Source organism: Myiozetetes cayanensis, unplaced genomic scaffold, assembly GCF_022539395.1.
Source record: "Myiozetetes cayanensis isolate MyiCay16 unplaced genomic scaffold, myiCay2020 scf14, whole genome shotgun sequence".
In the NCBI taxonomy this organism is placed as follows: Eukaryota; Metazoa; Chordata; class Aves; order Passeriformes; family Tyrannidae; genus Myiozetetes; species Myiozetetes cayanensis.
The window spans coordinates 11,421,935-11,448,915 of record NW_026087048.1 but is presented as its reverse complement, the minus strand read 5'-3'; the positions used below and the strand labels follow the sequence as shown (position 1 = coordinate 11,448,915).

General features: G+C 35.8%; 1 protein-coding gene across 2 annotated transcripts in view; it reads right to left on the bottom strand.

The window, feature by feature from the left end:
- Window positions 1-26,981, bottom strand: part of EFL1 (elongation factor like GTPase 1) — a 68,437-nt gene that overhangs the window by 35,423 nt on the left and 6,033 nt on the right. For both annotated transcript variants that reach the window (XM_050309921.1, XM_050309920.1), the window contains 8 exons: window positions 25,367-25,490; window positions 24,699-24,775; window positions 24,425-24,561; window positions 23,812-23,934; window positions 22,769-22,868; window positions 13,878-14,029; window positions 12,942-13,120; window positions 12,153-12,288 (listed from right to left, as the gene is read on the bottom strand). In XM_050309921.1, coding sequence (XP_050165878.1) covers window positions 12,153-12,288; window positions 12,942-13,120; window positions 13,878-14,029; window positions 22,769-22,868; window positions 23,812-23,934; window positions 24,425-24,561; window positions 24,699-24,775; window positions 25,367-25,490 — 1,028 coding nt within the window. The remainder of the gene's footprint in view (window positions 1-12,152; window positions 12,289-12,941; window positions 13,121-13,877; window positions 14,030-22,768; window positions 22,869-23,811; window positions 23,935-24,424; window positions 24,562-24,698; window positions 24,776-25,366; window positions 25,491-26,981) is intronic.

Here is a 26,981-nt window from a genome sequence, read left to right as displayed (position 1 = left end):
ACTCCTAAATATAGCTCTGCCTTAACTCCCCCCTACAGTTCACAACCCAGACAAAGCCAGCTTCATGACTCACAGCCTGATACAGGCCAAACAACCCTCACAACACTTTGGCAATTTAATGTGAAACATGAAACAACATCAAAATTTCGGGAAAATATTTAGAAAAGAAGTCACTAAAACACAGCCTTTATTAACAGTCTCCTGACTTTGTAACCTTCCCATTTGTTACACAGGATTGTGATTCTCCGTGACTGTGACTGCTGTATTCTGTCAGGGGCAATTGATTCCAAACTGGTCTTCCTCACTCACACTCCCATGTCCTCACTGCAACCCCCTCTCTGCCTTTTTTTTTTTTTTTTTTTTTTAAGAAATTTTGATAACAACACACAATGGAAGCACGGGAGAGACATTCAAAGTAACAAATAAAGGCTTTTGTGGTTGGTTCAGATGTAGAGGCATTTCACAGCCACAGACGGCAATTACTGCCAGGATGCTGTACATTACAGGCACGAGGTCTACTACACAAAAAGACAAACACTTCTTCAGACTCAGGTGTGAAAACATGTATCCTGCTCCTCTCCCCCTTACTGGAAGCCTGGCTAAGATTAGGAAGTGCTCCAGCAGGAATTTAGAACACATTCAAATAAATTGCCCTCACAGATTGGTGGTTTATATTGCATAAACAGTGACAGTTACAAGAAGAGTTTTTGCGTTGGTTTAGGTTCTAATTAAAATATTCTGGTATAGCTTTATTGACATGGGATAACTAATGTAATCAAAATAAAAAGCAGAGGTAGAATACTTGATGGAAAGACAGAGAGGAAGGTGGAATACAAAGAGAAAACAAGAGGTTAACACTAAGATTTGGGCTAGGGAGCTTAGGGGACAAAGGGTCGATTTCAGAGCCATGTTAACACTCCAAAGACAGCTGAGGGAGGTCCAGCCTAATTTCTACAGTCTGGCTTTTACTCTGAGCAGAAGGCAATTAGTGTAGCCATGAAAGTTAAAGAAACATTCCAAGAGGAGCTCTTTTTCATATAAAACAGTAGCTTTTCTCAGGACAAAGTGTCAAAGAAAAAAAAAGAAGCTAAACAAGATGTTTTCATGGCAGTGGCTTTACTTAACACTAGACTGCCTCTGAAACCTGTAAATTTCCAAGCTGAGCTAATAACTAGGAACCATGCTGATTGCAGATTTTTGGCTTTCAGACTACTCCGTGAGATTAATTTAATTTAGAGTCAAAACATTTGTAGATTTTCTGCATGAAGAAATGCACATTAAAAATCATAAAGTTTTCACTGACACTGACAGTGCTGTGAATCCATGTGAGACCTTCACCCAAAGTTGAAAATAGTTACATATTTTTGTACTGTATGAAAAACAGTGCCCTCTGGCTTCACACAAAAAGGGAATAAGAAAACAGTTTAAAGGATAAAACTGGTTCCTAGAGCCAGCTCTTGTAAAGAAACATATGGAAAATTACATGGCAATTCTCTGACTACCCTAATTTGTCAAGGAATCATCATAATTCAAATGCTCTGAATATTGAGATCATTTGATATTGAACTTAAAATATAATCCTTATCAGAGAGTTATGCATATGTCATGAGAAAATGAAACTCAGTGAAAACCAAAGAAAATCACTAAATTTATTCTTTAGAACTGTTTTGTTCACATGATATTTGTTTAAAGATGGGGAAAAAAGCCTTATTCAATCAAAGCCATGTAGAGGAGCTTCAGTTTTCCAGAACCACAGAAAAGACATGAAACAGAGAAGATTATAAATTAAAGAGAATTATAAAATTTTTATTACTAAAAACCACATATACAGAGAACAACTTCCTGGTGTAGTAAAGCTGAAAAAGGAAAGAATTAAAAGAAAATACTCAGAAGTCAAGAACTATGCAAAAGTAGTGACAAACTAGATTTAACCAACAAAGCCTACACTGCCTACAAAAACCATGTTTGTCCATCACTCATTCACTGCCTCGGTCAGGGCATGGAGAGGATGACATTTGGAGACAACTAATTTCTAGCTCCAAGTTTCTTCTCCCACCCTAAGTTACACACGGTGTATTTCAGCACTGATAAACATCAGAACTGAAAATATTTTGTACCATGAATACAATTATTTGTGTTATTTAAGGCTGTGTTGGGAAAAGGACATTGTCCTTTTGAGACTGCAGAAGGATAAAGAAGCAGCGCTGTATACAAGGCCTGGCAAGAGAAGCTCCGTTAGGAACGGAGCTGCACACACATGTAAAACATGTCCCTGTGATACACAAGGCAATGATTATCCAAATGGATAATTTCATGACCTAATCTAATTTTTTACACCCTTCAGTGTCTTTGCAATTCCACACTTGAGTAAAAGTCTAGCCTATGAGGCAGTATTTGAGTTACATTTTTATTTAGTTATCTGCCCCAACATACATAATGACTTGATTCTCTAAAAAAATGCCTACATTTCACAACTACCTGTTAGTATGTGAATTGACAATCTTTGCAATGAAGCTGCAACTTGATTCATCTGATAGAAATTGAACTTTATCTGACAAAATCAGCTAAAGGAATAGCCAGTTGTTTAAAAGTACAGACATCTTTTCAAAGATGTCACTAGTTGATTCATGTACACCATCACAGTAGCAACAGAGATGCATTGTCCATAAATTACACTGCAAACCCCCAAATCCTTTTAGAATAGAATTTCCTTCTGCATTGGTAATTGCACACATTCCTAAACAGATTTGATTTATGATGTCTTTTTTATGTCTGAATTCTTACACATGAATTTACGAGTAGTAAGGCATATATTTACAAACTCATTTGTGCTTAAAGCAATTATTTTGCACCTATTTTTGAAATGACACTGCATGTTCTCAGTGTGAATTTTAGAAAATCCAAGGTCACATTAAACAAAGGAAATGTTCCTTTAAAACAGGTTTCTGAAAGAAACAAGAAAACAAGTCTAATGCCATTTTGTACACAGCGATAAAAGGTTCAATTATATAGTCTAAATACAGATCCTTTTTAAATCAGATAATTTACACCTATGTTGAAAACTGAACCTGAAATGCTAATTCCTCAAATGAGGCCTGTTTGCTGAATCTCTCAGACATTTACTCTAGTGCCCTGGTATCCCAAGTTCATCCCTGGAGTGGTGTTTCCCACTTCTCATACAGCACTTCATAGCTGCACTAACAGGAAGGTTTTTCTTAGAAATGGAATTCTAATAACTTTGAGCACAAAACTTTGGTTCATTTATTATAGATCCTCATTTAGTAATGGATATCTAAGTCTTTTTACAGATTTTCCACCGAATGACAAGTCAGATGGTTTCCTTTAGACCCACATCATGAGAAAGGAGTGGGCACATGGCCATACTACAGACACCTACTGAACAATGCTCACGTTCTAGTTTTAAAGAGGATACTGGTCTTAAAAAAAAAATACAACACACCAAAGACAAAAGAATGCTCCAATTAATTTTTATAAGCAGACTAAGGAAAGGTATAGCATGCAGGCTCTTCAAATGAAAACATGAGGTAATTTCCCCAAACCATCAGAGATCTATCTCAGTGTGCTGTAAAAAATCCCAAATGCAACATTACAGATGTGAACTCAGCCAATCACCTCAAAACTTCACCTTAAGACTTCTCTTACCATTTTACATCAGTGATACTACTACTTTAACTCTTACAATATTAAAAAAATGAGGTTCATTAGCCAAATAATAAATAATGTTGTTTCTGTAGATAACTCTTCTCCCTTTATTTATATATGCACAGTCACTTTCATAGAGGGAGAGGCTAAAAATAACAATGATGCTTGCTAAAGGCAGTAAGTGTAAAATACTGGGGAAAATCCCCATCTTTTCATTTTAAAGAGACTTGCAAAATTACACCCAACCAACCACTCTCACAGAAGATTTGGAGATTTTGGAGTTAAGCCAGGCAGTATCTCCAAACTAAACCCACAAACAGTTAGCTGCTGAAAGACTGAGTAACACCTGCCCAGGGGCAATGACTACAGAAGTCAATTCTCCACTCTGACACAAGAAAAGGTCTCCTCAAACACCGGCCCTGAATTCTGATCAATGAATAGTAGTGCAATAATAGGCATGAAATAAATTTGAAGTCTGAAGGGCAAGAACCACTTCTCTCTAAAGTAAACACTGGGGTGATAAACAGAGATGACTGCCTGCACCTCAGACCCTCTTCCCAGTCTATTTCTAGCTGGTTTATATTAAGTAGCTGCAGAGCATGTGCTTGCTGCTGTGCTGTGAGTTCCTTCAAGCAGCAATGGTATGAAATTGTCTTGATTCCTGTTAGTCCCTCTGCTGCCCACAGGCACATAAGTAGCAGCAACGAACACCAACAAGTCTGGGCAGTTTTCCTTCTGGTACTGTTTGGGAAACCTCAGGCATCAGCAAGTAGCTGTCTGCAGACAAACCCCATGGAATCAGGAGTGCTTGCCTCACATTTGGAAGATTATTTAGAAATCTAATTTCCATTTACACCAAATTTTTACATATTATAAAAACTAAAAGTCACTTTAAAATTGACACTGAATGTTTCATTGCATTCTCTCCTTTCCTCAAAAACTTAATCATTTGAATTTTTTGACACTGTAATCCAACAGGGGTCAAGAGCAAACTTACATTTATGAGAAGATGAACGTATTAAGACTTCGGCTTTAATAGTCTTATATAGTTCAATTTTTCAAATATGATTTTAAAAAACCCCTTGTATTCCAGTGGCAAAACTAAACACATTTTTAAGACCCTGTAATTAACTCCTGAAAATTAGAGCAGAGAACATTCCAGAAGCACTAGAGAATTCAGAAGTGGTTTGCTTCAGAAAGAATTACTACACTTCTGATTTCCTTTTACAGTGTTAATAAGCTACAGTCAGAAAAACAGAAAAAAAATCCAGCTACTCAAAATGCAATTTAAATTCTCCAATTAAAAAAACCAACAAAAAACCCCACCAAAACAAAAAAGGCTTTATAAGGAAACTATTCAACATTCAAATTATCCTTTCCACCCCCAAAATCAGTTGAGTTAACAAAGACACATCAGTGCTATAACTCTGACCTAAGACAGGACATATTTTTTTCTCTCCAGTGATACGTTGGTATTGATTTGAAAACAAGGTCATGAATCACTTATTTCTTTTGCAATAAAGTTTGTCAAGTCGAATTCCCCGGAATAAACCACATGGAATGGTAAGGCAAACAGGGCAAAGGAAACTCATCAGATCATAATCAAAACATACTTCTAATTTCAGTTGATACTATTTCATTAGCTGTGCACCATGTCACATTATGCTGCCCACTAAGCAATACAGATTACTTAACCTGCTTGTTGGAAGCACACACAGCAAAGAGCAGGAACTGCAAAGGGACTAAATCCCTCACGGTAAATACAGAGTTAAAGAAAATTGTTTCAGTTTCCAGCACTGAAAGAGGCCAAACAACAGATTAACTCTTATGTCTTTAGCTCAAGGAAACAACTTGAATATATCGAATTTTTTCAATTGCAACAATTTAACTATAAAACATTAATTGGGCAGGAAATTAATATAGATACAACGACGTCAGGTAAATGCAACAGTCCACAGAGGTAATATGTCATTCAACAACAAAATCCATTCAACTGTACACCTCTTCCTGAACAGTGCTGGATTACCAAAAACTAACTAAAAAGGCATAGCTATTTTACTGGCGTTATAAGATGGCAGTTAGCGATAAAAACTGTAAGTATTCCAAAAGTGAAGACAAAGGTCTGAGTTTTCTTTGTTTCATTCACTATTTTCAGCCCTTTTCAGGAACATCCTGGGGGAAGACTGCCCTCCTGCGTTCACCCACCATAGCACGGGAGCAGACAGGCCATGCAGCTGGAATCACTTCAAGCTGGCTATTTTTTATTATTCTCTTTTTTTTTAAATAATCACATTAGTGATTCAGAGAGTGAAATTAGCCCACCAAATGTTTGCACAGGAATACAAGGCTGGTGAACAGCAGGCCTGTTCCTGGTGCTCTCACAGAAGGTGGTAATGCTCGCTGGTTGGCACCAGGCCTAGAAAGCCATTCCGGGCCTTTAAAATGGCATCGCTGCTCGCAGCTGCTCTTTGTTCTTAACAGAGGCTGCTTATTAAAAGCTCCTAAATTGCTCAATGAAGTCCTGAAGGAATAAAATGCTTGTCAGACACCTTGTAATGAGGTTAGCTATACTTCTTCACACCAGCTCTTCGTGCTACTGCAGATCTACGGCAATTTATCTTCAGAGAGGTACCAAAAAATCCAGAAGTACGAATCCATCATCACCCACATTTCCTGTGTCATATTGCACAAGAACCCTGTAAGTCGTATATAGGGTTGTATACAAGTTATAAATAACTGAAAGAACATTTGAAACCCATCATTTTAGACATGCAAAAATCAAGGTACACAGCAGTCTGTCGTGTAGGAAGTCAGACAGTGAGCTGGCACTCAATTTTAACTCAAATTTTAACAACGTAATTTGGTAAGTTAAAAACCCCAAATGCTCTTAATTCGGTAGAACACTTGATATTCACATAGCTAAACTGCATTTGAAAACATCAAGGAAATCATGTAGTCTCCTATGAGCACTACACTAAAGCACTACAAATCTAGTGGTAAGGGAAAAGCTTTTAACAGTATTCCACAACACACAAAAATCATTTAAATAGTCGAACAGGAAGCCTCAAGGAAAATCTAGGTTTTGTACACTAGCAAACATAAGTCCATTGCTGTGGTACTTGTGAATAAAAAACAGTATATAGATCAATAATTTTAAGATTCATGTGTGTACACATGAATGAGTGCATGCAAAAAATGCCTTGAGGTAAATTTTATTCCAATTAACAAAAATGTATCACTGAACGATCCTTCAGTGTCTTCAAAGGAAAAACATGACACTGAACCAACTTAAAAAAACATCCCACAACATTATTCACTTACTTATACAAGTACCTAAACATGTTTGTACTCATACAAGTACCTAAACCAGTATTTTCAAAAACACACGCCTTGGTTTTCACATCAGTATTTGCTTAAATTACTTAGAAATAAGAAACAGTACCCAGGATGGGAATCCTAAGCCTTTCACCTATGCATATTATCACCAAAAAACCCCATTACCTCTTTTTCTCCTTTTTAAAATATGTTTCTACACTACCTTTAATAACTGTTTTTATTACTCAAACCCCCCTTTATTGCATAGAACATAAAAAGGCATTTTGCCTTCAATTATAGGACAGCACAAATAAAATAACAAAAAGGGATGGAGAAAAAAAGGAAGATATTCTGTGCATCTGGAGAACATGCACTTGTTCAGTCTTTACTTGTGAGCCCAGATTACATTTTCCTCACATACTGCCTTATGATTTTTCCTTTGTCACTTTGGGGATCACCCACTTAGTTCTTTTTATAGTCTTTAACCACAAAAATTTCACAATTGTTACAAAGTGATACTTTTCCTGTAATTGTACTTTTTCTTTGACTGGTTCAAGTAAACAAACAAGTGTGTTTACATAAATATGAAAGGAGAGAGATTCCTGCATGGGAATAAGCAAATCAACCATCCCCACTTTCTCTTGAATTCCCCATAACACAGACCGACTATCACTTTAAAACTGTCTCTGTGTGAGAGATAATCTTTAATTTAGACTAAAAAATCTGAACATAGAAACATAATGGAAATAATTTAAAACTTGAATGTAGCAATCTCTTTGGTGGAACTTTCAACACTGGTTCAATTGAAGTTATTGTTTTCCCTTCTGGTAAAGAAGTAACATTTTTTCATTCATGGAAAGACATAATAAATGCTGCTTTCCCACAGATTTCATTAACAAAAAAATTAAAAATAGTTTATGTTAGTGTTAATATTTCTATTTGTGTAGCTATGTTATCAGTCTCTACTGCTTATTAAATAATGCCTAACACTGCTTGGCAAGCAGAAGAACTTACACACAGCATCCAAATTAAATAAATTACCATGTTGTGACTGGACCATTTATTGTTTTCCTTTATAAGAGAAACTAAGCATTAGTAAGAGGAGCTATGATAATTAAACTGGAGACCAATGGATTTTAAGATGGATTTTCACCCATCAAACACACCTCTGGAGAAGATGCTTGCATGGCAGTTCCAGTGCCACAGACATTCCCTGTAGCACAAGGGGAGTGTCCCAGCAAGAACCCAAGCTTCCATAATACTCAAAAAAATAAAAAAGCTAAACATGCCTGGATAGCCAGATGATTGTCTATATTAAGCTCCTTTCTCTGTTAATACTTCTGCCATGGGAAAGAAGAACAAGCCTTTAATGAGAGTGGGGCAGTTTCAGGAACTTGTTATTCGCATAGACTTGGTTATGCAAACACAGGACTGTTAATTACAGTGTCACAAAGAACACACAAGGATACATCAATAAAGCAGTTTTTGGAATTTAATATTTAAATATGTTTTCTCTGCATAGAGTCACAGAAGGTCAATATTGTCAAAACAGCACATAGACTTGTGTCCAAGGTCTAGGATAAAGGACCTTCTTTCCAGTGAGCATTCAGACAGTTTTCAAATGGGGAGCACAGACTGTGCCCCAGATGTGTTGGTATCAAAAACCAATCGATTTTGAGATAGGGATTTAGGTGGCACACCTAATTGTCACATTTAATGTCTGCAAGTACAGAGTACTTCCATATTTGGAATGCAAGCATGATTTTGGTATACCTAGATAGAATTTACTGTTTCTGTTAAGGTAATAAGGCCTTAACTTCCCCAAGTGAAGGCAGTACAGAAGCTGATACGGCCCCTAGGACAGAGTGACACAAAGGCAGCCAGCACAGCAACCAGGACAAGCAGGAGGACCATTTGCAAGACCAGGCTCTCATTCCCAGAGCTCTCAGAGCTCATGTCCACAGGGAGGTTCAAATTCAGCAGCTGCACACTTTGGAAAGCCTGTGACATGACAGAGGAAACATAAGCTGTTCCTGAAACAGTGCATCAAGACACATGATTTAGTTTTAGACCAGCACTTCAACATTTTTCCAAGTTAAACCTCAAGATACCTCCATGGCCCATTCCAGTCACTATCATGTTTTCGTTCAGCAGTTTCAACTCAATACAAGTGCCATTTGGAATCTGAGGGCACACACCTAATCTAGTACAACAATACCTGCTGCTCCACTAACTAGATTCGCCTTCTGCAAGGTCTCTGCTCACTCAAAGGAGTACAAAACAGACCATAACAGTGCCAGTTAATAAGTATAATATCCTGTCTGCTGGCACAGGACCTCAAACAGAAGTGCAGGGGGAAGAAAAAGTGGAAAATGAGAGAGTACTCTCTCCTCAGACAGCACTTTGTTCACGTAGCCCTTCTTAGTTCTCAGAAAAATCAATAGTCCTTCTAAATTAAAAATTCTACAAACCAGGTAAACCAGGTGGGTTTTGTCTGAGACAAGAATTTTACTCTTTTCATAGAATATTCTGACAAATAATTTTTGAAAGAAGTTTTGTTACAAAGATTTAATTATCTTTGGTCCCCAAGAACTTTTACATTTGCTTTAAATCATATTTCACCTCCTACTCAAGGCTTACAAAAAATGCACAGTAGTCACAAGATCATAAAGAAAAATTCTGAAGTACAAACAACTCTGTGGAAGGAGGCGCTACTCTGTATTTGCCATATTACTTGAAAATGACACACTGCTTAAAGCTTCTTGACAAATACTTTTGACAAAACAGTTGTGCTGCAAACTTGCAATACAAATTAACTAATGCAAAGCAGTTTGTCTCTCCTAACTTCCAGGAACTCAGGGCAATACCAGAAAATAACTTCCCAAAGCTTTCCAGAATGGCTACACATGTTAGACAGGGACACAGCATCGCTTTTCAGGTGGGTTATTTTTGAATTCTGTTTGTGTCTCAGCTTTGCAGTTCAAACACATTTTGTTTCATTACCTTTTCCTCTTAGAATATTCTGTAATCTCATATTTTTATCAATTAAAAGGTGACTAATGTTTTAAGGAAATATTAAATGAAAAGAAGGAACAAGGATGAAATCTTTCCATCTTCAGTGTAACAACCTCTGTATCAAGCCATGTCTTCGACCATTAAACCTTTGCATAAACCAGTGAAAAGGACAAAAAGGCTGCTCACTAGGACCAAGCAGATTCCTCCTTGTAAGAAATAACCTTACAAATAATAGCAAAAAAAAAAAAGCCCAAACCCTGAAGAAAAAAAAAAAACAACTGAAAGAAACATTATACCATGAGTCTTAAAGAGGAAATAGGCAGTCATGACTAACTGTGTATTCCTTATGGCAATAATTTAATTACACAGAGTAAAACCACAGAGCTTTCAGCAAAGCTTCCTTAATTTTCTAGATAATCCACAAGCAATTTCCTTATATGGCTGGAGAGAAATCACTGCTATATGCTTTAAAGCTGGAAGATAAATGGCCTTTGAAACAGAAATCATTGCTACTAACTGGAATAATAAAAGTCTTGCATCACCATTGTTACATATTCCCTTCATATAAATGTATTGCCTTTTCTCCTGAGTGTGGTAAATCATCATCAAATCAGTAAAGGTGTTTATTGAATTTATGTAAATTAACAATGCCGCTCTACAGGGAAATGGGAGAAACAAAGGAAAGGTATGTAGGCATTTCTTTAACAATCAGACTTAAAAAAATCCAACATATATACTTGAACTTGCATGTTTCAGATAAAAATGAAAACCTGTTTTGTGTGATCACTTTACAGTGACCTGATGAAAAAAGATGAAATACCAAACACAGTCTGGCTGAATTCTGATCTTAAAATTCTGTTGAATTCTTCTACATGTGACCATTTAGAACTCATATCACCCAAGTAATTATCTTTATGGAAAAGTTAGATCCCACTGAAGAGCAACCTTCAGCACTAAAGACTACTCACAACTTTTTGGCAGAATCAGATGGGTACAAAACAGTTTCTTGAAATTTGGCCCAACTCTTAACACCAAAGACATAATAAAACTCTCACAATTTATTTTTCTCTGCAAGAGGCAGCTCCAGGGGTATTTATTGTTTGGTAAACATGAAAATAATATCCTTTCACTTGTACTGCAGAGTGTTTTGGGGTGGGTTTCTTTATTTTCCCAACCTCTTAATATTTTCTTGAAGTAAGGAGACCATATACTTAACACATTTTGATACTGTGAATGCTCAACTACAATCAGACAACAGTAAGGTGTAATTCAGAATTTTAAAATACCAAGCTTCCAAATAAAACTAATTCACCAGCTGCTTATGCTCTGAATGCCAGGCCCATGATACAAGTGACCAGTATGGTTACCTGCCTAAATTATAAATTCCAACCCTGAGAGAGTAGACCTATTTTTCATTTCCTATATATTTGCCTTAATTTCTAAAAACCTGGACAACAGACACAAAAATAATCTTATATTTTGCTGTAGTTAAAAATGTTCACTCACACAATGAAAAAAAACCAAACAAGTAATTTTTAGAGTTTAAACTTTCTAAATTCTAAATAGTAGTTTTGATATTAAAAAAGACAAATGAAGGACAAAACCAGCAAAGAATGCTATTCATACTCTATGGCAAAGCAGCTCAGAATCTGGCACAAAAGAGCAGAACCCAAAGATTATCATAACTTATCACTTAGAACCTTGTCCATGGAGAAAGTGAAAAATTTGCCACAGTCATTAAGGAAGTAATTTTTAGCACCACAGTTCAAGCAGACCCATAAAGAAAACTTACAATCAGCCACATCATTTGAAAAGTCACATTACAGAATTTCCACTACTAGGAAAATAGAAATAATCCTTGAGATTTATATAATATGAGAACTTATTTCTGCCTTTGGCAATTCCTGGCAGCAAGGCTTACCTGGCAATAATCCAATCTGAAGATAACATACTAATGTAATCCCTAATTCTCTCCTATTCAAAGTTCACAGAAATCCCCATTTAATTAAAGTGCCTTCCTTTTTCCGCACAAGACATACCTAAAAATATTCATAAGATTTAAGTTTTCTTATTTATTAATCACGTCTAACCAATTTCAGAGTACTTTGGCTGATACAAGGATTCAAGCTCTAGGAAATTAAATACAAGTTACATCTTACCCAGAACATTTCCTGCAGGTACTTCTTCAAGGTCTTCAAGTTCTCTTCCCATAAGTAAGTAGAGATTCTCCAGGGTACAGCAAGTCATATGAGGTACTGCTGGCAGATCACTGGTAGCAGAACAATGGGCTGACAGCTACACAGAGTAGAACAACCAGAGTTCGGATATTTGTCGCCTACTACTGACAAAAGCTTCTTCCACAAAATCTCCTTGCGTTCCAAAGCTAGAAAAACCCACATTCTAAAGAATTTTCATTTCAAAGGTTAAATATTAAAAATCAGCATACACTTCCGAAAATCCAGTTCCTGGTGAATGAGCAAATGTTACAAAGATTAAAAAATAATGCTTTCTTTGGTGAATTTTAGGTGTGTACTACCTCCATCCCACTTCTCATTATCACCGATAAAACAAGTGTTTTGAATTAAATTCAAAAGCAATGAACTTCTTTGATCACAATCTCAAAACATTTAACACTATTTTTTTCGATACTATTATGCATCTTCTGTTCCCTAAAAGCATTGCTTTATCCTTCACTTTTTTTTTTTTAATCAAAATATATACATACTAGATTTATGGTAAGTTAATACAACACTACTTAATTATTTTGGAAATGTTAAGGTTTATAATGAGCTTACACTCACAATCAGCTACTAGCACAATTACCTAAATTACTTTGATACTTTTTACTTGAACTTCTTATTTTTTGAGTGAGCAACATGTAAGAAGTTCAGTCATCAATGCTTCAAAAGAATCCCAAGCTCTTGTAACAGCTCACTGCCACCTCTTACCTTATGCAAGGACTCAGCAGGATCATATTTTGGTCCTAAAACAAAGATTTTTTGCCCTCTTTTCGCCACACCACTGAACACTCTGGCAAATGCGATGAAAGATTCCTTGTTTTCTGTTTCCTGTTTCACTGCCTTCGAGGTCATGCTGTCTCCTTGACCAGTGAGCTGTTGCTCTTCACCTAATCAAAGTTAAAAAAAATATATTAAATATAAACCCAGTTTCTGCTTCATCATCTGAAGAGAAAAAAAACATCAGCTACATATTTTGTTATCCCATCTGGCAAATCATGGAATTGTTTAGGTTAAAACAGACCTTTAAGATCATGAAATCAAAGCCTTAACCCAGCACTGCCCAGTCCAGCACTAAACCATGTCACTAAATGCCACATCTTTTAAATATCCCCATGGATGGTATCTCAACCACTTCCCTGGGCATCCTGTTCAAATGCTTTACACCACTTTTGATCAAGAAATTTTTGCTCTAAACCTTCCCTGGCACAATTTGAGGCCATTTCCTCTTGTCCTATCACTTGTTACTTGGGAAGAAAGACCATCTCCCACCAATGTAACTCACAATCCAGCCCTGTGGCTCACACACTGCTTTTGTACCGATTTATTATTAGGCTGTTCGTTTGGGGCTCAAAATTATTTAATTTTCAGCATCCCCTTCAAGCATCATCTCTCTTCGCTGACTCAAAATACCAAGATCAAGCACATTTTTAAGCTATAGGAACACGTATCCATGGCACTCTTATACCATTTACGAACTATCAGCTTTCCTACGAATCCTTCCTCACTCTTTGTTCAGTTCCATGTAGTTAACCCTGGACTGGCACGTGGATGATTCCCAGTGTGGATGTACACAGCCCCTTGGCAACATCAAGACACTACTGTTAAACACCCTCCAGGACAAACAGGTATCAGGGCATCACACACCTTTTGTATCACCACTGTTCCCAGTCACTTCAGATGAATTTTCACTTGGGGGCTCCTCTGACAGCTCCTTCCCTTGACTTGCTGCCAGTTTCTCGGCGTGCCTTCGTTTCGCCAGTTCACGCCGATGAGCAATTTCTTCTTGAGTTAAAGGCCTACATTGTATTTTAAAACATTAGTATTTGGAAAAGGCATCTATTTTGAAACAAATAACAATAATGGGAATACTATATTTGGCAAAAGTAAAAACTCAGGCAGAATGCCTCTTGTCCCCATGACAGTATAGATTTTAAGTCAGCTAAAATTAGCAAACTCTTCCTCTACCATATTTAGAAAGAGGCCACTATGTTAAACTTCTGTTCATTTTGTTAAAATAAGTCAAGTTTCCTCCACCATGTGAGTTCTCACTTTTCCAGAAAAAAATCCAAGACAATTTTCAAAACTGCTTTTTACACCATGTCCTGCTGCATGTTACCCTGAACTGGAATGACTGCTCACACTACAAATACAGTGTACTAACTAATCTCAGCTTATCTATATCAAGGTAGTTAGAAGAAAACCCAGACTTTTCTTCCAAAGAGATCAAATACTGCCATTTTTAATTACTTGTGGTATCTTTACTATTTTAAGGCAATCTATACATCAAGTGTTCAAATGCAGAGAAAAGTCTTTGCTTGCTAAAGGTATCTTCTATAAAGTAACTTCATTAAGGACAGAAGACTTAAAGACAACAACAAAAAATAATTTTAACATTCTGATATATCCATCTAGTCACTGGTATACCCTGCTTAAAAGCAAAGAGCTTTACAGTAAGATTTAGAGCAATAAATAATAAAAGATAAAGAATTATATTATCATTCTTACCTAAGGCAATATAAAGAGACTTGTTATTAAATAAAAGCAATTTAAACAGCAAAGTGATATTCATTACACATATTTGAAATCTAACAGCACGGCCTGAAATTGTCCCTTAATTTTTATATTCGGCCCTAAATAAAAATCTGTGATCCAAGGTTATCTTCCAGTTTAATGAATTCCAGAGCAGGAAATTGATTTCAGATACCAGTCATCTTTTCTTTCCAGTTATTTCTCTGTTTTTAATAATTTCCCATGCAAAAGAGGTGAATCTGTGCTCCTGCTATCATCATTACAGATGCTCTTAAGAATAATTTACTCATCTTACTAACTTCAGTATCAAGCATTTTTCAAGCAACATGCTCTTATGTGCCTACATTAAAAAGTAATCTTTAGCACTGTGGTTTAAAACAGGGAAAAAATGTGATGTAGATAACATTTTTTTACTGGAACTAGAATGCTTTCAATGTTGGTTTGGGATTTTTTTGCATTGGGAGCAACTGACATATGTATTGTTTTCAAGCATTGGTAAATAATTCTTTCCAAAATAATAACCAATATACTTTTTATAGTATATGAATATTCTTAATGAAATTCTAACTTGAGAGGAAACAGAAGTCTTTCTATCATAAAACATGCATTTCTACAACACAACTGGACAAACAAATCACCAAGTCTTAGATCTTGACTTCAACTCAAGGTGACCATAATCCCCCAGCACAACCCTACCTACATGATGTGTCCTGCATTTCCTCACACGATGGAGGTAAGGACAACAGTTCTTAGTGTTTAGATGGTTTAGGATTTTCCTATTAGTAGTTTTAGCTTGTTTAGTAGCCTTGGGCGAGTCACTTCCCCTCCTTAATTTCCACATTTACAAAAACAGGTCAAGATTTCCTAAATAGCAACAGTGGTCATGAATGATAGGAGGAAGAAAACCACAGGAAGCACTAGAGTAGTAGAGTAACTTCTGTTTACAGAACAGCCATGTAAATATGATCTCTACTAAAAAAAGCACAACAAGATTGCCTCACTTTGCCATATCAACTATTACACACTCCTAAATAGGGAAACAGCCCATTACTCACAGGTCAAAGTTTTTATGTGTAGTCAGTAGAGGCAGTCACAGGACATTTACTCTGCTCTTAAGTGGATTAATTAGGGACAGGAAGCCCTGAACAGATTACGTGGCTGAGACCAACTCACTGCCAGTAAGATTTTTTTTAATATTATAATCTGGATGCTTTTCTGCATATAACACGTTCTGCAAGAGACTTAATTAAAAAAATAGACCCTTCCTTTTATCAAAATTCTTCTTAGAACTTGAGGAAATCACTAAACAGTTATCATGCTTATCTTGAACCCAAATGTCCAATTCAAAAGAATAAGAAAATTATACATATGTTAAAAATCTCTCAAAAAATCACCTAAGAGAGGCTGCCAGAATAAAATGTAAGAATTTGAAGCACAGACTTTTAGAACTCCACCTGGTTCTGAGTTCTGACATCACATGTCACAGTAAAGGAAAAGGCAAGACAAAATCACCAGTTCACACTTCTCAGCAACTTGGGGGTTTTCTTTCTTTTTTTTTTTAATTGTTCCTTAAACAATCATTGTGACAGAATTAAGAATATGTATCTCTCAAATTGCAGATACTGTGATATTACTGTTTGGCCTGTTTATTTTATTGCAAAAGAGAGCGAGGCTTAACAATACAAAATGCAAAACAGATGGTGGAGACGAAAACTTTTTTATTATTATTTTTTTTTCCTGAAGGCAGCTGTTCAAAGTTATTTAAAGGTTTGGAATGTCATAAAAATTCCCAGAGGAGAGAGATTGATAGGGAAAGTACAGATGAGACAGCCAAGTGTGTCATAAATGCAGTCTATATATGATGGCATAGTATACACATGAGGACATACATATGCATTCCAACACATTTGATTGTCCAAAAATACTTTTCATTTGTGTAAATAATACCCAGATTAAAAAAAAAAAAGTTTGCTTTTTCCCCTTTACATGGTATTTTTAAAAATATCAGTATATTTAGGAGTCAGATAGCCCCAACTGCAAATATTAATGGTACCTTAAAATTTAGAATGCACTGGTGTAAGTTGCAGTGCGTATAAACACAGTCACTTATATGCTCAACTTGATAAAAAAGCAGATTGAGTGTAGGTGGGACTTTAGCTAGTAGGTACAACCTAAACTTCCATCCTGGTTTCTGTCAGCATCAGTTTCTACAAAATTAGTCACTCCCGATAGTATCATTAGAAACTAAAAAAAGATAATGTTGTCAAATAAATCCTTATATAGAGTTGTAACACACTCAGGCAGAACACAGAACAAGATTAATGCACATAAGGCACTGGATCTGCAACAAAACCAGTTTTAAATTATACCCTGATTTATTCAATTTCTCCAGTTGGCAAAACCAATCAGAGGCAAAATCAATTTTCAACAAATGCTGCTCGGACCAAGAGAAAGACTGTCTCTTCTTTTTCTTCTCTTCCTCTTTTGTCACTCCACAAGAAAGGATCTACAGCCTCTTAATACTGTCAGGAAAAAAATGAGAACATGCAGTCCCACAAAAAACAGCAAATGAAAATTCAGGAGCAGAAAGAGAAAGAAGAGATTCCCTGCCTCCAGACACGGGGAGCTGGCACAAGTAACAGAGCTGACACAGATGGGTGACCACATATTACTAACTCATCTTAACCTCAAACACATGGTACAGAAAACCTATGGAAATAATCATGTGGGAAAGTGTATAACATACATACTACCAACGTTTAGTAGATTGTTGATCAAATCCACCAGTTCTCAGGTAATGTAAGCAAGCACTGCCAGCTACTTCTATGATTCCCACATTCCCCCAGGATAAAGCCTTTAGTGCAAACTGAATGACAACTAAACTTCATGCAATCAATCCTCTGAATATGATAGCTTTTCTACTCCTTCACATTATCAAAGAGAGACTTCAATCCAAAACAGTTCAAAAATTCAGAGTGAATCATCAAAACAAACCCCCCAGATAAATTTGCCTCTGATGATTATTAAAGTGTTATGTTTTTTAACCTTCAGACCACTTTAAAAGGAAACACCACAGTCAGAACATCAACTGATTTCCAAAAGATTAATAGTACTGCCAACAAGTGTCTGTGATGCATCTCCCATGCCATGGATAACTTTCCTGAAGTGCTGACAATACTTTTTTATCAGTTTAAATTCTGTGAGCTCATGGACACGTGACTTGACTTCACAAGGTGTGAAGGGGGTAACTTCTGATAACACCTTTAAATCCAAGTAATTTAAAGAGAATCCTCCAGATTACTCTTCATGGCTCTGCTCTTCAGAACTAAGTTCCAGTGAAATCATTGGCTGCTGTTCCACTCATCTGGCACTCAAAGAATTCTGTCAGCAGCATCCCTAAGGACAGCTCTGTCAAGTGCAGTTTATTTGCTCCACTTCAGCACAGCCCATGTCCAGTGGTCTTGCTAATCCTTCTGAAGCTCGTTACTTTCTGTATTACACTACTTAATGTCTATGGAACTATTTCCATTCACGAACTAATGTAGCTCTACCAAGACCATTTACTATTATTTCTGTTGCAACGGGAAGTGCTGTAGAAATAAATGTGCCAACAACAAAGGAACAACTGAAAATTATCCAAATCAGAATTTACATAAAATTTCATACAACAATGTTTCAGAGCTCCTGCAACAGGGAACACTCAATAACTCTTTTGTATTATATTACATAGCAGCTTTCATTCATTCTGAGATATGTAATGGAATAAGATATCAATACCAAGCTGTCATACCCTGCCTTTAAAAACACTCTAGACTGATATATGGACCTTTGATTTATTTCACATGCCAAATGTGTAATAAAAAAAAGAATAAACTTGAAGCAAAACTCTTCCGCAATGTTACAAGCTTTTCTCTCTTAATCCTACCATTACACAAACTAAATTACATCCAGGGATCCAAATTTCAGCCATTACTACATGTTTCTTCCTTGGACCAATTCCAAAGGTCTTAGCTGGATTCAGCTGTGTACTGTCACATTGAAATCTTTTTCATGATAACCATAATAGAGGTTTTAATTTTTGAAAAGCATATATTAGTCTATCAATTATATAACTGTGTGCCAAATGCAAATGTTAACCTGCAAATCTGACAGCCTATTCAGATGACTCATTTCTAATGCACAAACTACTATTTTGAACAAATTATTACTGAAAACAGAAGCTGATGGGTTCAGATCACACTGAAGTCACTGCAGGTCGTATTGCCTTTAAACATATAAGTTAATTTACTTGCAAGAAGATGGTAACTCCTTACAGAGCTTGGAGTTTTATAAATGTTCTCATTAGGATCAAGACAATGTAATGATGTTTCAGTTGAAGGTCTGGCGAAAATCAAAGGGGTTTTTTTTTCCAATACAGTTTTTAGGAAACATTAGAAAGCAAAGAAGTACACTACAGTCTGTTGGTTTAAGACACTCAATTAAGCTGTAGCATAAAGAAACAACTATCATCATAATTTCATGCAGAATTGCATGGGAAAGTGTCTGTTTCCTGGTGACACCTAAGAAAAAAACAGTCCTGATTTCAAGCTGACTGAGAAAGAACCTTTCATATTATCTGGAGGAAAATGGTACAGGTATTATAGGTTTTATATCCCCCAGTGCAGTAATGAAATATAATTTTAGTACACCAGCTTATCTGTTCAATAGATTTTCTTTATTACCACTGGAAAGCAGAAATGGAATTTCTTCAGTGCACTCTATTTACATTATTCAGCAGAACTGTAAGATGGACTTGAAGTAACATAAAAGGTTTGCTTCCTACTGCTGACATGGCACCACTTCACTGTGACATTTATACATAAAGTTCTACAAAATTAATAGATGCTTTCATCATAACATCTTATACAAAACTTATATTTTCTTAGCATTTTACATTAAATACACCTAGCAACACTCGAAAGCAGTTGCAACTAACTACTAAATATTTCTCTTTTACACGGGGTTAGATAAAGACAGAATTCTGAACCTTGGGAAAAGGAAACTGGAACATTTAGACCCTGCACCAAAATGCCAAGTTCACCTTTTATTTCTACACCTACACTCTAATATTCTGTGTTAGGCTGCAGTTCAATGTAAAACACCAGTAGAAATGAGAGAAAGAAATAGTACATGCTGAATGAACAGCTAATTCTACACACAACAATACTTATCACTAAGTAACACAAACAACCAAAAAACACAAAGCCAGCAGCTCCAAGAGAAGCCAATATGACCCTATTTCCTACAGGTTTGGGGTTTAGATATTTTAACATCTAAAGTGAAGGAGTCCTAATTTGTTAGTCCACTCCACTCAACCATCAGTTTACACCTTTGATTCAGTTGGAATTAGGAAGTAATTTCAGAAGTTCAGAAAGAAGAAACTGGAAGACAAAACATATTTGCATAATTCTTCGTATCAGAAAACCTGATAAAAACTCAGGACATACTGGTACCATACAAAAATTCAGTTTTCAGTTCTTTCCAAAGAAAGATAAATCTAAGCTGCCAACTTGAAAACAAATTATTTTCCCATGTATTCTAGCATAGTAACAGCTGAAAAACTTTGCTATTTCACCAGTAGAAGCAAAATTTTAATGTAGAATCTATTAATTTTAAGGTCACCTTCTAGGAGATATTAGTTGCCAACAGCAGTCTCAAAGGAGGTTGTTTTAATTAAAAATCCATCCTTTGTTATCATTTACTGTACACCCTGGACTTAGAAGAGCTTTTTCCTTTTCCCATCTTATTATAAACAGATGGCAGAAATAAGGCTAACTATAAAAGACTGTTGCAAAGACAACTTGCATCTTCTAAGAACGTTACAAAAACCTTAGAAAAGTACAAGTCTTGCAAAAAACAAAATCTTGAGAAAGCTCTCAGATTTTTTACACTCTTAAATTAATCCCTCCCCCACCCCCAAGGAATGCAAATCAGTCCAGCAGTCAAATATCAAGATACACAGGAATAGTTATGTCTCCTCAAAATAAATATGTAAATGAAACATATAACATGTTCTTTAATATTCTTTAATAGGTAAACATGACACCACTGGTAACAGATATAGTGGAGACATTCTTTGTTCCTCCCTATGTTCAGACATTCTTATGGAGCACCCTCAAGGAATGCCAGTTTAAATACTGGATCTCTCTTGCTCCACTCAACCATCATTCAGTTCTGTTATGTACAATCTTCACTGTGTAATCATAAATAGCACAGAGTGTGCTCAGGAACCACATCTACACAGTGCTGTGACTTTAAAACACTTAGATTTTGCTTCATGGAGATACCTTTGATTCTTTAGAAATAACCCCCTTTTCCAATTTCTTCCAGAACTGCTAATCTGTAGAATCTTAACAAATAAAATATTGAGAAATACACATTTAGCTATACTCCTATTTTTTAAATAATGGAATCCAACTGTCACCTGAAAACAAAATCATTAATACTACCTAATCTTCAAAATCACATGGTACTGCTAATGACTGGTTATCTCAAAGGAAAACACTCAGGTGATTTCATTTTAACATGAGCCAACTAGTAACTAATAGAATAAGTTAATATGAAGCCCAGTAAGAAATACTTTTCACACAAGACACTACAATTTTCAATGTACTGAATAAATAGGGAGAAAGAGAAGTAAAAATCTTCAAAATTTCAGCGCCTGGTGTATGTAAAAGCCACCTTTGCCCCTATGTTACATTCTCATGACCTCAAAGACTCGCAATACTCCCAACAAATAAAAACCCAAGTCATTATTAGTGACAGAACAGCCAGAAAAGGATGGTCTCAGTGTACTCTTCTCTGATAACTAAAGTACATATTCAGGAGAGGAGACAAAGCAGGAATGGCGCTGCTGTGCCACACCAGGACCTGAGAAGGACTCGTGTTTCAGATACTCAAAGCAAAACTGCACCATCTAGTGTCTGCTCAATCCAGAAGTGCAATGCATCTTTTCCCTGAACTCAGGGCAAGAAAGATTTTTGGTGGAAGACTTGTAGGCAAGCTCAGCAAGAAAAAACTAAATTAAATCTAAGAAGTGTGTGAAAAACATAAGATAGAAGTAAAGTTTTCAAATATTACTACTGTAGAAGCACCATTTTTTTTGCACAACAATTAAACAGTCACAATCAGTCCAATTCATCAGAAAAATTTATATTTTCTGTATTACTTCACTGTAGAGTGACAGTCCTAGAAAAACAACAATACAAAAGTTGCCTATGGAAAATGCTCCAGAGGCTTAGAAGGATGAAAGGTTAAGATGAACCTCATTCTTATAAACTCCTCAAAAAAGTACATTTCTTGTGAAAAAAACCCAGATGGCTTCAGCTAAAAGTAGTACATTTAAGTGTCCCAGGGAGATGAAATCAAGAAGGACTTACTCCTCAAAGAATATAATATGGTTATTAAGCAATAAAAAGCTGTAACAAAACAGTCTCCCAAACCTCCCAGAAGAAAACCTTTTGAAGTGCATTAGTGCCTTTCAGGGCACTGAAAAGAGTTAGTCAAGGTTTGGACTACTTTAATTAACCCATTTTATTTTGCACTTGCAATGGACTGGATGATCATTGAGCTATTATGCCCAATTTGATGGGAGGTGTTTCTTGGTTCAACACAAGCTGTTTATGGTCATGCCAACACAACCTCACTGAAAAACTAAGGAAGTATTACAACTCAGTCATTTCCACAAACATCCTGAAACAGCATTAAGATGGTATATTTGGACAACAGTACTATTTGTTATATCTACAGTATAGATTTGTTGTATCTTCTAAAAATAATGTGACTTTCAAAAATCGTCTTTTAAACTCATTCAGAAAGTCTTTACTTGAGGGAAAAACTTTATTGAATCTCAAGAATCCATTAATTATTTTCTCAGCTCTAAAACAACTTATCCACACTTTCAACATGAACTGTTTTCCTACAAGTATCTAATGTAGATCAGAGAGTTAAATGTTACATTTTCTTACCTTGGTTTATTCTGTGGTAATGCTTTTGAGTCAACAGGAAACATTTTGGAAACAAAGACAATAACTGGGGCTGTTTCTTCACTACTGCATTTCATGAAAGCTGAAGAAACACAAAAGGAAGATATTTTCACATTTTTCCCCCAAAGTATGGACAAATTATGGTTTTACATTAATTTTATAGGCATTACTGCTCATTTTCTATTTCAATGGGTAATACACTAAAGACAAATTAACAGGAAAAAGTAGAAAATAACTCTGGCCTAATCATTTGATAACACTGCCTGTATCTTCAAGTGTGTTTCACAATAAAATGAGCACAATTGCAAAAAGACAATGCTTGATAACAAACTACATTTACTCCAACTAAAGGTATTGCTTTGATATTTAAAGCTGAGTTTACCAGCTGATTTAGATTAGAATGAAAGCCAGAGAGCAGCTTATGGTTAAGACTGAACTATCTATTCAGTACCTCAAAGTACTCTCCCTCCTTTCAAACTAAAGGAGGGAGTCCTGCAAATACCAAATACATTCACTTCTCATCTTTAATTGACATCTCATCCTCTTAGATTTCTTGATGTTCTCCTCAAAATATTGTTCTACAATTAATATCCAATTGCCAAAAGCTAATCAGTACACTTGCAAAAATTAAAACCAAATTCAAACCACTACTGGCTAAAAATTAATGATTTTAATATAAAAGTTAGTAAAATATTCAATTCTCAATTACATTTTCAATTCTACTATTATAACTAAAACCAAAGATTAACCTCATATCCTTGTAAAATCCCAGCTTTAAAGTCTTAAGACTTTACATTACCTGCAGCTTGAGTTGTTAAAAACCATGAATATATGGGATTGAAGAAAAATATGTAAATATAATCTTATCAAATTAGACTATGACATGCCAGTGACAAACATCAAAAAAGACATTACAAGTAAAATAAATATAAATTTAAGTAGAGATTACTCCACATCTTAAGACCCAGAAACAAACAAAACCACCAAGACAAAAGTGACCTTTGTGTTAATGGGAGAACACTTACCACTTTTCAGTTCCTGAGTTTCTGGTGGCAAAGAATCAAATGTTCTAGCTCCAACACACATCAGCTTCTCCACTCTCTCTGCCGTGATGTCAAGAGGACTGGGAACTTTATTACACACCATGGCTAAAACACATTGCTAAGGATACATATCTATATTTCCTTACTGAATACATATTATATTATAAATTATGAGCATAGCAGAAAAACAACAAAGGCTGATTTTGGATTAAGAAATTGTATGCCAAAAACATAACACCAGACATTTACAGAACCTCATGGACAAAAGACCTATGATACTGTTATAAACAGGATATTGGTTTCTTCTTCAGGAAAACTATATAATCAAAGTGTATTGTTTTATTACCTCCAGTTTAATAATTTAGTTTCCTAAAAACAGCATGCATGCAAAAGCACAAAGTTGATAGAAATGTAAGAATAACTACAGATACATAACTTGTAAGGTTACAAGCAAGAAAACAGACAAGCAGACACCATAGGCACAGACATAAAAAAGGGAACATATCATACCAAATCACACATTGAAATACGTGAGCACCCTCTGAAGTCTGAGAACTGCCAATAAAACCAAAACCAGTATCTTTCTTAAGGATACAGAGGACTGCATCAGATATTGGCAGCCACTGGCTACAAATGGCATTAAGATGAACTTTAGGGTCTGCATGCCGTGACTCCCGTGGACCAATTTTCAATCCCAAAGAGGTGACTATCTTTTCTATTTTTTCTTTGTCCCTGTGAGGAAAATAATAAATAGATAAAAACTACAGCAGCAGTATGTAACAAATACCTATAATTTGTGAGTATATAAGAAAAAGCATCACCACAGCACATGGAAAGAGACATCATGAAAACTTTATAAATCTTCTCACCTTTTCATAACAGCTTCATACAGACTCCATATGTTGTCCAGCACCAACTGCACAAACAAAGGTTTTTTTCCTTTTGACTGGTAGAAGACAAACATACAGTTCATTACCAGCAATTCCTCACTTTACAATAGGCTTAAGACTGCACTTTTCCTAAGCAGCACATAAAACCTTTATTCAAAATCAGGACAGTTTCCAAACAAGATGACTATTTCAGCAATCTGTCTTATAAGAATGGTATAAGGCACAAAACCACAAAATTTAGAAGTAGAGGACAAGGGTTCCAATTTTAGAAAAAGTACCTGATAAATATGGCACATAACTAACCTTGAGCCAGCTATCCCCCTTTTTATAACTACTTATACAACTATTTATAACTATTAATCCTCACCCAGGATTGAAATAAACACCAAAAAAATCATGATTAAATAATAATAAGGAAACTCCCTAAGAGATGAGATTTCCTGCATGTAGCATTTGAATGGTCAATTTTGGAATGTCCTCTGCTCCAAGGGTTGATGCAAGGCTATCCTAGTGACTCTATACCTCCAGTGATACTGAGTGAACAGGTACTGAGGCAAATTTTCACAACACACGATGGGGAATAGAAGGAAAAAATAAAAACAAGCCCCAAAGTAAGAATCAGGTAATATTTTTGACAACTTCCCTACCTGATCACCTTTCATTATCTTCTTTGCTTTTGTATTGAGATAATAATCTCCCCATAAAGTCTTCAGAAGTACTGCAGGCTTGATTCCAATCTTTTGGCTGTACAGTTTGGCAAAATGCTCAATGCTGAAAGGAAACAAAATATACCTTGACAGAAGTGCAATGCTGTTTACATGTTCTTATCAGCCTAAACAACACACACACAGCTTGCATGAAAATCACACAAAAATCTCACATCCTTCTTTTACTCCCACTTCTCCAATTGTTCTCAGTTTAGTTCGCATTGTTTAACATTTACACCTGCAAAAATATTTAGTCCTAACAGGTCAAAAACATAAGCAGTATTTGAATGGCTTTGTTTTGCTTCAAGTAAGCTTCAAGGCTGTACTTGTTTATTTGAAATAAACATTTGTGTACTATTCCCTCAGCAAAAACTCAAAAGCATAATAGAAAAGTTATAAATACTTAAGTGGTGACTCTCACACTAATTCTATGAAAGATGTCCCACAACACATTTAAATATAGTCTGTGACCAGAATATTTGCTCCCTGTGCACACAGAAAAAAAATACACATTTATAATTGCAATAATCCTACTTAAAGAATAATGATATTTGATAATCTTTTCTTTGAAATCCAGAATTCTTAAGTTTCTACGCACCTAAAAAAAAGACCTTCCCATGTCAGCAAGACATGAGCGGTGAGTTCTCAACTAAGCCTGAACAGATTTCTTTTCCAGAAATTACCCTAAACTCTCAATACAGGGAGAACATTCAAGATTTGTGTGCCAGCAGCTCCTGCATAGACATTTAGAGCACTTTGACCTGAGGATTATGAGATTATAACACATGCACCTACTACATTTGATGAGGCTGGCACTGCCCAATAACTAAATTTTTTACGCTATGCTAAGTCATAATACCTTCAGGAAAAGAACCCACAACCATGTAACAGCAGTCAAGGCTTTCCATGATTAAGAAAATGCTCCACTGATCCATATTTCACCACACTGTACTGCTGCCAGCCCACAAGTACCTCTTGAAACTAATTAAGAAAAGTGTTCTTTTTTTCCCCCCCTCCATTATATAATTTATAAGAGCCAGGGTCTGCCAGTTCACTGTAAGAAACACAACAGTATCAGAAAACCAACAATTTTCACCCACCTTCAACAAATACATTAAAACCACTTCAGGATGTGAGGGAGAAATTGAGAATTAGGATTGGTACAAATAAGAATTCCAGCAGATTGGAGTCCTGTCATTTGTCTAAGCTGTAGGCACAGTTTACTGGATAGAAACAAGATCAACAGAATCTTCTAATGTGTAATCTGGGAACAGTTTGATGCAGATCCAGCAGCAGAAGAGTAACACCACTTACCTTAGATGCACAAATATTTTTGGCTGAGATATAATTTTGTACATGAATAGTTCAATTAATGCAATCTTAAAAGTGTCTTAAGATATATAAAGCAGAAGAGGGTGTAAATTTGGAGAATTTAAGCAAACACAGTTTTTTGTTCCATATTCAATAAAAAGCATTGTATGATTTTTAAGTTCATCCTAAATCAGTTTAGTGCTGGCAAAGAATAAACAGAAGGCCTATCAATCTTTTTTAATAT